The 14326-nt window shown below is 40.3% G+C and overlaps 1 protein-coding gene across 1 annotated transcript; it reads left to right on the top strand.

Moving 5' to 3' along the window:
- The first annotated feature begins 361 nt into the window (after window positions 1-361).
- Window positions 362-10135, top strand: LOC120927182 (gastricsin-like). The gene is made up of 9 exons (XM_040337681.1): window positions 362-469; window positions 3265-3400; window positions 4908-5025; window positions 7841-7959; window positions 8141-8340; window positions 8435-8557; window positions 9077-9224; window positions 9651-9749; window positions 9832-10135. Exons 1-9 carry the CDS (start codon window positions 414-416, stop codon window positions 9985-9987), a joined length of 1155 nt encoding a protein of 384 aa, XP_040193615.1. The 5' UTR covers window positions 362-413; the 3' UTR covers window positions 9988-10135.
- The last annotated feature ends 4191 nt before the right edge of the window (window positions 10136-14326 follow it).

Raw genomic sequence — 14326 nt, 5'->3', positions numbered from 1 at the left:
TTCCATGCAAGCTCAGGATCAGTACCTCTGAATTTTTTAAAATCTATGGCGCTGAATGGCATCCATGAAAAGTATAGTTCAGCTATGGCAACCGCCATATTTTTCTCAGCAAAAGTCTCCTTTAAAACAAACAATAGCTGGGTTTATAAAGATGATTTAATAAATTAAAAGTCAACAGTGATTTCCAATATGATTTCAAAGGATGCAAAATTTCACAATGTACTTTGTTAATATTTTCTTATATTAGAGCTTATATTTTAAGAATAGGCAATAATTGACTAATCACCTAATGACATTGACATTGTGATAACACATTCTGTAGATAAGATAAGCAAGCTCTCACTGGGTATATAATCAGGGAACCTATCTACATTTCCACAGTCTCCACACACAGGTGGAAACCAGTACTCAAAATGAAGTTTCTAATTCTTGCTCTCGTCTGCCTTCAACTCTCAGAGGGGATTATTAAGTAAGTATATTCATATTTCATCACTTACAGCTCAACATGTGTTGGAATATGTGACACTAAGAATCTCTGTTTAATTAGCCAGTGAGCTAGATTACCAAACTAAAGATAAAGGTGGCTTTAAACTGCTAGGTTAGTTAAAGACCGTTAGGATTATCCCTTTTTAGAAACTAACAGTTAATATGTTTTGACCCTAAGTTACCAATTGTTTTCATTTGTAAAACAAGTCAATTTGTAAGTATTATTTCGGCATAATAGTGCAATATATTGGTGGCTATTAAAATGGTTGTAAAGGTAAACATTTTGTTACCCTAATGCATTCTCTGCATTAAGGTAATAAAAACTTACAGCTCTTGATTGGATTAAAAGTACCATTTCAGTCTTTGCAGATGACACCAAGCAATGCTGTTTTTCTTAATGCCGTGGAATAACGTCCTTACAGGATGTCTCCAACTTACAAGACAAAGTCAATGCACTGTTTAATTGGTTAACTAAGTGGCAAATGAGGTTTAATGTTGAAACATGTAAAGTTGTGCACTTGGGGGGCAAAGAATATGCATGCATCATACATACTAGGGGGAGTACAACTTGGGGAATCAATTGTGGAGGAGGATCTGGGTGTTCTGGTAGATCATAAGCTCAATAATGGCATGCAATGCTAAGCAGCAGTTTCCAAAGTGAGCAAAATCCTTTCTTGTATTAAGAGAGGTATGGACTCCAGAGAGAGATATTATTTTGCTCCTGTACAAATCATTAGTAAGACTTCACCTGGAATATGCAGTTCAGTTTTGGGCTCCAGTTCAACAAAAGGCATTGTGCGGAACTGGAGAAAGGGCAACCAAATTGATAAGAGGCATGGAGGAGCTCAGCTTTGAGGAAAGATTCGAGGAACTGAATTTATTCTCTCTTGAGAAGAGGAGATTAAGAGGGAATATGTTCAACATGTATAAATACATAAGTGGTCCAAATAATGAACTTGGTGTTGAGTTATTCCCTTTAAGGTCATCAGAGGACAAGGGACACTCTTTACATCTAGAGAGCCTACACAAGGGACTCCATAGCAAGCAGCTTGCAATGGGGGCACAAGGAGAAGAGGAGACAAGACCATTGGTGGGGAACCCCAGAAGTGGGGGCTTGGGGCTGCTTAATGCAAAACGATTGCACAGAGCAGGTAAGTATCATATGTTTGTTATTTTAGAATAAAAAAGGAAACCTTTAGAATCACTTCACTACCAGCTTAGGCTTTTTCATAAATCCATAAACTAAACATACATGTGCTTGTGCAAATGAATACATAGTTGAATATTTCATTTGTAAGTACCTTTACTATGTATTGAACCCAAAACATAATGTTACTGTCCATGAAAGAGTAAAGATTTCAATCAGTGTCCTGTTATGTGAATAGTGAAAAAACGGATTCAGAACCAAAATCAGTAGCATAAAGGGCCCACATTTTAATAACTCCCTATATTATATTATAATACTAGTTTGATGTCAAACCTCACTCCGGGTAACAGAATGGAACTCCAACACATAGCGTGGGTCTCATGCATGTCCTAAGTAACTCTTCCTCTTCCATATCATGAGTTAGACTGAAGGACTCTGGTCTGCTCCTGGTTGCTATGGGAGATAGACCGCTAGGGAAGGAGTCCAAGAATCGACCCTCTCGCTACTGGAGGATACCCCACCTTACCCAGGTACCACGACTCGACTGGTTTCCTTGTGTCTTCAGTGAGGACCTAAGTACCCTTAGTAACAACCTTGCTCATGCTTGGTACAATCAGTTGACACAGCATCATAGTGTACTTTATATGCTTCTAATGCTATTAAAGTCCCAGAATAGTTTAGCATATCTGCCATGTGACAATAATGTACCTTATTAGTAAGTTCAGACCAGGCTCAACACAGTTAATAAGCTTTAAGGGAAGTCTTGCAGAGTAACATAATGAAGTGTAAACAAATGAAGTGTAAACAAAGTCCAGAACATCCTAACCCTGACTAAGTGCATGGACACACAGGATAACATTGAATGTGTTCAGGGGAAGATGAAAAAGCTGTCCAAATGCCTCTGAACACGAGTTTACCAGCGTCTCGTGTGCATGGGGCCTAACTGTTTGTTTAGTGGCTGCCCAGGCATACCTTTGAAAGGAGAAAGTCCATTAACTGGTATAAGTCCATGCTTGTCAGTGCTCCAGTCTCTTGTGGGACTACACAGCACCGCAGCCCCACAGAAGCTTCCCATGCAAGCTTCTCTCAGCCTCCAGGAAAGTAATTTCTGGCTGTAAAGGGCTACTTCTTCCTCTGTGTGCTTCTTGGTGCTTCCCATGTGGCAGGACTTGCTTGGGCAGAGGCTTCCCCCCTTTTATATGTTACAGGGAGGAGGGAAGAGCCGTGCATAAAGCCAGCAAGCCAACAGAGATAGCAATGACCCTTCCCTAACCTGTTTCACTATAATTATACATTCTCCTTGTAGACAGCTGATTTCAACCTGCCTGCATACATTACATACATTACGCACAATTTTGGCATGCATGTGCATAGTTTACAGGATTGTAAATCCCAATCCTGAAATGTGTTTGGGGTAGGACTTGAAATGTATCGACTTTGCACTTGTTTGTGGAAAATAATGGGAACACTGGGTGACTTCAAATCCTATTGTGTAGGGCCACATCAGATCACATTATCATTTGTTAACCCCACTAAGAATTTTTATTAAATCAATATTTGATATGCCTATTCGGTTAATTTTGCTGTCAGCTTTTGCCTTTTGCTAAAGTCTGATATTTTTTTTTTTGCAGAGTCCCCCTGAAGAAGTTTAAGTCCATGAGGGAAGTAATGAGAGATCATGGTATCAAAGCTCCAGTGGTTGATCCAGCTACAAAGTATTACAATAATTTTGCCACCGCTTTTGAGCCTCTAGCAAACTACATGGATGTAGGTATCTGTGGACACTTGTAACACCATGTGACTGTTGTCATGCATTGTGCATTGCCTGGTTGCAATATTTTTCATGTATTGCTTTTTAAAATGTTTTAAGAAAATCTTTGTGGCCCACTAGAAAAGGTTCAAGGGAGTTTCTAAAGTAATTTTAAAATGTAAAGTGCAATGCAGCACCATTCACTCTGATAGTGCTCCACTGTACCATGCCTTGGATGTGTGTTGCAGCTCAATGCAACTGCTGTGTTTGTGTTCTGTCAGAAATGGTACATGCACCTTTTTTGGTGCATTAGGCATGCAAAGCAGGTTAACATTTGTGTGTTAACACACTTTAATCATGTGAAAGGGTACAGGATAGAACTCCAGACAAAATGTTGTTTACACTTTTTTGCATACATTAACTTTTAGTTGCTTTCTCTGACCCTTCTCGGGTGATATACCCCCACTTCCTGTCCCATTGATAGTTGTAACCATAACAGAGAGCAAGGGGAGATGCAGAATCTGACAGTTGTCAGTAGGCGTTAAGGGGAAATCCCATAATAGGGTCACCAATTAAGTGACCACTCTCAAAGATGGCATTCTATTTTGTCATCAAGTCCAGCAAGGGTATAGCCTACTGTCTTGGGATCTAATGGCGCGTACCCACGATCAGTCCATCCGATGAGAACGCACCCATGGACCGTTTTCATCGGTTAACCGATGAAGCTGACTGATGGTCCGTCGTGCCTACACACCATCAGTTAAAAAAACTATCGTGTCAGATCGTGGTGACGTAAAACACAACGATGTGCTGAAAAAAATGAAGTTCAATGCTTCCAAGCATGCGTCGACTTGATTCTGAGCATGCGTGGATTTTTAACCGATGGTTGTGCCTACTAACGATCGTTTTTTTCCCATCCGTTAGGAATCCATCGGTTAAATTTAAAACAAGTTGTCTTTTTTTTAATCGATGGTTAAATAACCGATGGCGCCCACACACGATCGGTTTGGACAGATGAAAACGGTCCATCAGACCATTCTCATCGATTTAACCGATCGTGTGTACGCGCCATAACCCTTCCATAGTCTAACAAAAAGTTGTAGCGGTATTTCTGTTTTAATATGGATACCACATAATCATGAAAAAAAATGTAGGCTTCCTCACAGTAATTCTCTGCATGGGCTGATGGCTACTTCTCTTTTGCATAGGAATCGCATTTTCTTTCCTTGGTTAATTACGAATGTTAAAATATTGCCCCATATTGCCCAACATGATAATAAATGGTTATACCCTTCACGTCCATGGTAATTAAACAGCCAATCTTTTGATTACATTTTAAATATCACATAATGTACTTTGGTGTTTTCAAAGTACATATGGACTTTATTTCATTCTCTGTACAATTCAGAAGAATAACATAGGTATGGTTCTATGCATTAGTCCTAGCATGGAGTGTATCTGCTGTATCACTAAACCTAGCTTAGAAAACACATGGGTTTTAGTAATTGATTTATTTCTCTGTAGATGTCTTACTATGGTGAGATCAGTATTGGAACTCCTCCTCAGAACTTCCTTGTTCTGTTTGACACTGGGTCCTCCAACCTTTGGGTAGCCTCAACCTACTGTCAAAGCCAGGCCTGCAGTAAGTAAATGACATAGTGAACCATTTTTATATGACCTTATTAATGAGCAAATCTAATGTTTATGACATTTTTTTGGTTGGTAAATGTGTCACAAAACACATTACTAGATATTATTTTTGTGGTTCAAACTGCATTATAACCACTAACATTGAGGCTGGGTTCACATCTAAAACAAATGTGGCTCACAGTAGGGGTCCGGTGCATCCCTGTTCTCCGTTTCAGGGATGAATTAGGGCCGGATTTTTGCCTGAATTTGGCCCTGAAACAAAGCCAAAGACGCACAGGACGCCTGTGCAAGCCGCTCTGCAGCTACCATAGAGATATGTGAACCGACTCCATAGAGAGCCAGTCACAATCTCCTGTCATGCGAAATGGAAACTCACATGCAATTTGCACTAGTGTGATCCCAGCTTAAAGCAATATTTTTTAAGACCTATAATGTATACTGTCTTTTTGTACTTAAATTACATAGTCTATTGTAGATATTGGACAAAGAGAATTAAGTTTAGACACATACAGTTTGCAAAAATCTAGACAGACCATTGCTTCCCAGTAAAACTAATATTACTGATAACACCCTCAAGTACATATATGTGGTAGATACTGTAAATGTCAAAGAAAGGGCACCTTGGATAGCAAGACAATTTTGCTAACTGTAAATATGAGAATCAATTTAAATTATAAAATGGAATTGAATAAAGATGCTGTGATCCTTTAAATTGCTATAAAATGTGACGCCCCTGATTGAATTTTCTAACACTCAAGATGTAAAGGTTTGAATTGAGAAGAGATAGAATGTTGAGTGGTTCCATCAAAAAGGCTACTTGTTAGACCAACAGAGCTTTAATACTTAGATTCATATGTATGCAGTTGGAGATTAGCTCTATTTTCAAACATGAAGTAAAAGTGTATCTAAACCAAGAATAAAAACTCATAGTATGGTAATCCAACTGTACTTGGATGAGGTGGCTGTATTGGCTTTCTTTTTTATTTATTTTTTCCCTTTATTTTATCCTGGTTATCCTACAATTAACTAATTTCAAGTTCTAGGGTGACAACCATGCTGAGTAGCATTGTCACCCTAGGACGGGGAGTGTTTTAGGACTCGTCTCCATAACAGTACAGGAAGAGTACAGGAAGTCATCAGTTCACAAGGAATTAGCTCAGTCAGGAAAGGTAAAGGCAGATGGATGCTTAAATCCAACCCATTAAAAAGTTAAAAAGAAAAAAACTGTACATATCTTACAAAATTTTACTTAAACAATACAGATGGAATAATGTTTGCAGTTTGTGCAGTAATGTAAATGCAAATAAATACCCTTGTATTTTCTATAGGTAGGGTAGTTGTATTACATATAGAATTTCCCCATGGCATTCATTTCTGAAGATGCTAACATGCCTCAAAGACACAGATTTAGATATTATTATTATTATGATATATGTCACTTATTCAATTGCCATACTGATGGGGGAATCCCTCCCGCTGTGGAGGGATTCCCCCATCAACACTTAGGCCCCATACACACGGGAGGATTTATCCGCGGATACGGTCCAGCGGACCGTTTCCGCGGATAAATCCTCTCGAGGATTTCAGCAGATTTTAATGCGATGGAGTGTACTCACCATCGCATTGAAATCCGCGCCGAAATCCTCTGGCGATGACGTGTCGCGGCGTTGCCGCGATTATGACGCGGCGACGTGCGCGACGCTGTCATATAAGGAATTCCACGCATGCGTCGAATCATTACGACGCATGCGGGGGATCCCTTCGGACAGATGGATCCGGTGAGTCTATACAGACCAGCGGATCCATCCGTTGGGATGGATTCCAGGAGATGGATTTGTTTGGCATGTCAGCAAATATTCGATCTGCTGGAATCCATCCCAGGGGAGAAATATCTGCGGAAACAGATCCGCTGGAGTATACACACCATAGGATCTATCCGCTGAAACCCATTTGCTGGGATTTTTCAGCGGATGGATTCTATCGTGTGTACGGGGCCTAACTGTGTTGATGGGGGAATCAAGCAATTTTCTTTCTTTCCACACATAGTGGAAGAAAAGAAAATTGCATAATGTATGGCCCGCCATAAGGGCCATACAGACAGGCCAAATTTGGCCGGCGTCGGCAGGTTCAATAGGAACCGGACAATATTTTGTCCATGTGTATGGAATTTGGCTGTCTTCTGTCAAAGAGGCATGGCCGAAAAAGGTCTGCCGATCTGCATCTGATCAGTGCTTGGGGTGTTTGCTGGGAGAACACAATAGCACAGCGGGGGAGATCGCTGTACTAAAGTCGGAGAGTTAATACAACGGCTCCTCCCAAGCTCTTTAGTTTTTTTTTCGTTCAGCCTGTTGGGTTGAATAAAAAAAATAGTGGGTACAGGGCTTTAGTCACACTGCAAAATTAGGCACACTTTTATCCATGTTCAATTAATTGACAACATCACCTCTGTCCGATGAGCAGGTAGCTGTCCCATGGATTAACTTCCAAGGGTAAAAATGTAGTATATTGCAGCGTACCAGATATTACCAGTAAGGTATTTCCGGTTTTAGTCCCTTTTTTTCACCTGTAAAACTAGCATAACAAAAAACATTTTTAGGGTTTACACACTTTAATGAAAAATTGTAAATCTTGTGGCAGGTTAAACAGTAAATATGTGTATAATAATATTTGTGTTTGAACTGTGTATGTAGCTATTTGCCTGCTGAGAATGGCTTATAGAAATTACTGACCTGTCAGTATATTTATTTTAATCCTCACAATACAATTTACATGACTATCATATGTAATACATATTTGTTTCCCTCTAGCCAATCATCCTCAGTTTAACCCCAGCCAGTCTTCCAGCTATTCCTCAAACCAGCAGCAGTTCTCTCTGCAGTACGGCACTGGTAGTCTGACTGGAATCCTTGGATATGACACTGTGCAGGTATGTGTATATTACATTATTTTTTTTAGATAATATAGACATTTAAGTTACTGTAACTGGTTTAATCCAGAATATAATGAGATTTTTTTTTTTTACTTTTTAAGAGTGTAATTATTATGAACTAACAACAACTTTTACTGCAAGTGATTCTAATGCTAAAACTCTTTCTAAATGTATACAGATCCAGAATATAGCTATTTCCCAGCAAGAATTTGGCTTGAGTGAGACTGAGCCTGGAACCAACTTTGTCTATGCTCAGTTTGATGGTATTTTGGGTCTGGCCTACCCATCTATTGCTGAGGGTGGGGCTACCACTGTGATGCAAGGCATGATTCAACAGAATCTTATCAACCAGCCTCTCTTTGGATTCTACCTTAGTGGGTAAGTTTATTTATTTTATATTGGTTTATATTATTCTGTTTCCTACAAAAAATAAATAAAAAAATTGCCATAATTTTTCATATGTGCTTTACAGACAACAGAGCTCACAGAATGGTGGTGAAGTTGCTTTTGGTGGTGTTGACCAAAACTACTACTCTGGACAAATTTATTGGACTCCTGTGACTTCTGAAACATACTGGCAAATTGGAATCCAAGGGTATTTAAAATTCATATGTTAACATTTTAGTATAGACAATCAAATCAGGCTGCCATATATATAGTAAATGCCAATTCTCAAATTATTAAAAGAACACACGTAATATAGATGCATTTTAGATGTCCTTATTCATTGTGCTAAAAATATGAATGCTGTTCTTTGACAAAAAAGTTTCAGGAAACGCTTCTGTTATATATGGGTAACAATATGATAAGAACAGTGATTGGCACAGAAGTTACCAACAGTATATGCAGCAATTTTCCAAAAATGTTCAATTATTTTAGATTGATGTGTAAAGTAATTTGGAAAATTCGTATTTGATAGAGAAAAGGGAATGATATTGCTCTTAATAGGAATTCTGTTGTATAGAAAAACATTGTTGCAGTATTTACCTGATGACTGATTTAAAAATAAGCAGCATTAAATCTTTAGGTATTATTATCAAAAGTGCTGCTTTAGGAATGTGGTTATGGTGGATGTGGGTGATGATTATATAAAAACATGCATACATAATTTCAGATTCTCAGTTAACGGACAAGCTACTGGATGGTGTAGCCAAGGATGTCAGGGTATTGTGGATACTGGTACTTCTCTGTTGACCGCTCCTCAATCAGTCTTCTCCTCCCTCATGCAGTCCATTGGTGCTCAACAAGATCAGAATGGACAGGTAAGATAAAAGAGACAAAATTTGTCAGAGACTTCCATTTACACATTATTCCACGATCCTACCTTGGCACTAGATTTTGTATGTTTCAGGCATTTGTTTTATTGGCTGACCCCTGGCATTAACTTTTCTAAAATGCATAAATATCTAAAAGTGCCTAAACATGCTTAGTTGTAAAACCAAATGATTATTTGACCAAAGAAGTATAGTGTGCAATCCATCAGAATTTCTGTATGACCAGCATATATTGTATTATGCCATTTTAATAAAGACCAGTTGGGGATTTTTCAGTGTGAATTACTTCATGCTTTGAAGTATTGGAACAGCAAAAACTTGTTCCTTGCCTTATTATGTGACTTCAAGCCAGGATCTACTTCTAGGGTGGTTTGTTTCTATAACTAAAATGATTGTGTTTTTTTTTAATCGCAGTATGCTGTCAGCTGTAGCAACATCCAGAGCCTTCCCACCATCAGTTTTACCATAAGTGGAGTTTCTTTCCCACTTCCACCCTCTGCCTATGTACTTCAGGTACATCATTTATTAGTAATAGCATACTGTACAATGCCAATGTATAATATTACTGAAAAATATATATTTTTGTATCCTTTAGCAAAGCAGTGGCTACTGCACCATTGGCATCATGCCTACTTACCTGCCTTCCCAGAATGGACAGCCTCTCTGGATCCTGGGTGATGTCTTCCTCCGGCAATACTATTCCGTCTATGATCTGGGCAACAACCAAGTTGGCTTTGCTACTGCTGCATAGATAAATTATCCTTACTACTTACATAATGCAAAGTGCTTCCATGTACTTTGCAGTACAAGTACTTATCTTCCATGTTCATTTTTATGTAGGAAGTTTAAAGAAAGTAAATCCTGAAAGTCTGATGCTTTGCAGCTGATAACAAAATTAATAAAAGAAATTATGTATTCAGTAAAATGTGTCTGACATTCTGTTTGCCTTGAGAGTACATAGCATCTACAACTGCAGTATAAGAATATGTCTCACAAGGGGGCAGCAAGGGTATGTGTGTTTAGACTTCAATATTTATGAAGAACTGCAGCAAGTCAGATGGCTTCTGGATATCAAGCATCATCTAGAACTTTCTTCCCGAGCCACACTGTCTCTGTCCTTTCACTTTCATTCATAGGATTTCAGTTGTTTCAATCATGGATGCTAAGCATCACATGTGGACATCATCTAGAGTGGTCTGCAAACAAATGCAGTCTGCCTAAGAACTGACATCACACTGCTGCGTCATGAAAGTCATGCGACTGTCAATCCGACTTTACCATGCAAATTCGATCCAACATCAATCCAACAATCCAACTTCCATGTGACTTTATTGAACGGGATCCGATTTTGATCCGACTTTGAGTAAACAAAAAAAAAATGGGTTTCAGGTTTGGTATAGATTTGGAGGGGAAAAACCCCATGCAAAAATTAAAAACAGATATGGAGTGTCCCCCCCCCCCCCACACACAATTCATACCAGACCCTTATCCAACATGCAACATGGCAGGCCAGAAAAGCATGTGTGGGCAGGGATTATTGGAATCTGGAAGCCCCCTTTAAGAAAGGGAGGCCCCAGATCCAGGCCACTCCATGTGAATGAGTATGAGGTATATACAGTAGCTCACAAAGGGGAGTACAACCTCACATTTTTGTAAATATTTGATTATATATTTTTTTATGTGACAACACTGAAGAAATTACACTTTGCTACAATGTATAGTAGTGAGTGTACAGCTTGTATAACAGTGTAAATTTGCTGTCCCCTCAAAATAACTCCACACATAGCCATTAATGTCTAAACCGTTGGCAACAAAAGTGAGTACACCCCTAAGTGAAAATGTCCAAATTAGGCCCAATTAGCCAATTTCCCTCCCTGGTGTCATGTCTCGTTAGTGTTACAAGGTCTCAGGTGTGAATGGGGAGCAGGTGTGTTAAATTTGGTGTTATCGCTCTATTTCTCTCATACTGGTCACTTGAAGTTCAACATGGCACCTCAAGAACTCCCTGAGGATCTGAAAATAAGAATTGTTGCTCTTCATAAAGATGGCATAGGCTATAAGAAGATTGCCAAGACCCTGAAACTGAGCATCAGCACAGTGGCCAAGACCATATACAGCGGTTTAACAGGACAGGTTCCACTCAGAACAGGCCTCGCCATGGTCGACCACAGAAGTTGAGTGCACAAGCTCAGCGTCATATGCAGAGGTTGTCTTTGGGAAATAGACAAATGAGTGCTGCCAGCATTGCTGCAGAGGTTGAAGGGGTGGGTGGTGAGCCTGTCAGTGCTCAGATCATACGCCGCACACTGCATCAAATTGGACTGCATGGTTGTCGTCCCAGAAGTAAGCCTCTTCTAAAGATGATGCAAATGGAAGCCCGCAAACAGTTTTCTGAAGACAAGCAGACTAAGGACATGAATTACTGTAACCATGTCCTGTAGTCTGATGAGACAACATAAACTTATTTGGTTTAGATGGTGGCAAGCGTGTGCTGCGGCAACAAGGTGAGGAGTACAAAGACAAGTGTGTCTTGCCTACAATCAAGCATGGTGGTGGGAGTGTCATAATCTGGGGCTGCATGAGTGCTGCTGGCACTCGGTAGCTACAGTTCATTGAGGGAACTATGAATGTCAACATGTACTGTGACATACGGAAGCAGAGCATGATCCCCTCCCTTTGGAGACTGGGCCACAGGGCAGTATTCCAACATAACGACCCCAAACACACCTCCAAGATGGCCACTGCCTTGCTAAAGAAGCTGATGGTAAAGGTGATGGACTGGCCAAGCATGTCTCCAGACCTATACCTTATTCAGCATCTGTAGGGCACCCTCAAATGTAAGGTAGAGGAACGCAAGGTCTCTAACATCCACCAGCTCTGTGATGTCATCATGGAGGAGTTGAAGAGGACTCCAGTAGCAACCTGTGAAGCTCTGGTGAACTCCATGCCCAAGAGGGTTAAGGCAGTGCTGGAAAATAATGGTGGCCACACAAAATATTGAGGAACGAGAGGGTGAGACCCATCCCAGCCTAAAAACACACCAGAATACCTCCATCCCTAAATATGTTATGCAAAAACAAAAGGAAAGTGGAGTCGGGACTTTAAATGAGGCATAACGATGTAATGAATAGAATATACGAAAAACCTTAAATGTCAGCGTTCTCTATGGATTGTCATGAAACGGTATAAATGAACCAGTAATCATGTTACATTTATGATACAGAAATGTAATCACAAAAGAGCAATTCATAATCATCATTAATTTAATAACACATGATTAGTTAGGGAACATGATTAATGACATACAAACATAATAATAAATAAATACATCAATGACTGATCAATAAATAAATAAGCTACATGGTCAACATGTGCAACAATAAATAAGCGATGATATAAGTTTTTGTAGAGCATTAAAGGGTGTGTACTCTACGCATTTCGTGGGCGCCTGCCACTCATCAGGAGTTTGAATGCATGAAGAGTAATCTAAAATGAGATAAATATAAAGATTTGTAGTGGTAGTTTCTGGGGATTCACTACTCCCCCATGGACAAACCCCCCCAAAAAAAGGAATACAAAAAAAATGAAAGAAAGGGAAAATAGAAATAAAAAGATAAATACTAAAAATAATAAAGGTAAGGGCCTTAGTATACCTTGCCACAAGGCCAGTGTGCTAATGCCATGAGGAGAGACGCAGGAGGTGCAGCCCCACGTATAGAATCCTGTTGGGGGTTGAGGCGGGAAATTCATAAACCAGGATAAAAAAGGGGCGTTGTGGGGGCAGACCCATCAATCACTGCCAATCATCATGCCGAGGGAGAGTGTTGATTAAGTGGTTAGCCAAGTCTGTATCAAAAATTTAAATTACACGCCCCTGTTAGACAGGGGCAGAAAAATTGGGCCTTAGGCACTGGTGCTGGTCAGTGTCATCTTAAGAGCATTATAGGCCCCCGGGCAATACAGTGCACTGGGGCCCTGTCTACACAATCACGCACGAGAATTTACTGACAAAAATCATAACATTTACTGGCAGAACCACATTTTTTACTGCCACTGCAAAAAAAGTACCTAAAATTACAGTTTTCAGTGCCGAACAATGCAAATGTCAGTATTTAAACTTTAAACATATAGCTAGTGCTATTAGCAATGTGTTTAAGTTAAACAAAAGTAAAAAAAAAAAATTTCTTCATTGACATGAAGGTCAGGTTACTATAACCCAGCCAGCACAGAGTTTCCTCTTACATCAGAGTCTGCAGGATTCCTCCTTACAGTGAAAGGGGGAACTCTTATGTAAAGGGGAATGTTGCAGATCATGATCTAAGGGGGGAACTCTGATGTGGAGGGGGGCTCTGGTGACCAGAGACCACCTTATATCAGAGTCCACTGCTTTTTCTTTCCCACTTACATCAGGGTCCGCAGACTGAGTTCCCCCTTGCATTGTAAGGGGGAATCCTGCAGACTCTGATGTAAAGGGCACTCTGGTGACCAGAGACCACCTTCCGTAGAGTAAATACACTAAGGTAAGGGGGGTCACTAATATAGGAGGAGGAACCTTTATATCAGTGCCCCCTTACATTTTTGCATTCACTCCCCCCTTACATCAGCAACCCCCCACACTCGTGGAGGACCAGATCTTCTCTGTGATTTCCGCAAACTGGGCATGGGAAGTTCTAACCTGTCACTCTCCACAATTTTTTACTGGGGTTGCTGGGCAGCCGGTGGGGCCCCCCAGGCAAGCGGGGGCCCCCGGGCAACTGCCCAGCGTGCCCAATGGAAAAGATGGCCCTGGTGCTGGTGCCACAACACTGCAACCCCTCACAGATACTCTAGTTGGAGCGCAGGAATGAGCCCTGCTGCAAAGTATTGCAGCACAAATTGTTATTAGACGCCCCTGTTAAACAGGGGCAGCAAAATTGGTCCTTAGCCACTGGTGGCGGTGCCCACAACCAAAAATGTTCCTACAAGCTATCAGCATGATCATTGAAGAGGAAGAGGATAGTCACTCAGCATAAGAGGATAGTCACTCAGCATCAGCATAGGCAGTTTTAAAGGGATCTGTCATTCCAAAAAGAAGGTGCTTGGTAGCTGGT

The sequence above is a fragment of the Rana temporaria genome, chromosome 2, assembly GCF_905171775.1.
Source record: "Rana temporaria chromosome 2, aRanTem1.1, whole genome shotgun sequence".
Lineage (NCBI taxonomy): Eukaryota > Metazoa > Chordata > Amphibia > Anura > Ranidae > Rana > Rana temporaria.
This window is presented reverse-complemented; position numbering and strand designations above follow the sequence as displayed.

Coding starts and splice junctions, on each gene's coding strand:
- LOC120927182 (XM_040337681.1), top strand. CDS start 414: ATGAAGTTTCTAATTCTTGCTCTCGTCTGCCTTCAACTCTCAGAGGGG. Junction 470..3,264: donor CTCTCAGAGGGGATTATTAA/GTAAGTATATTC, acceptor TTTTTTTTGCAG/AGTCCCCCTGAAGAAGTTTA. Junction 9,750..9,831: donor CCTCTGCCTATGTACTTCAG/GTACATCATTTA, acceptor TGTATCCTTTAG/CAAAGCAGTGGCTACTGCAC.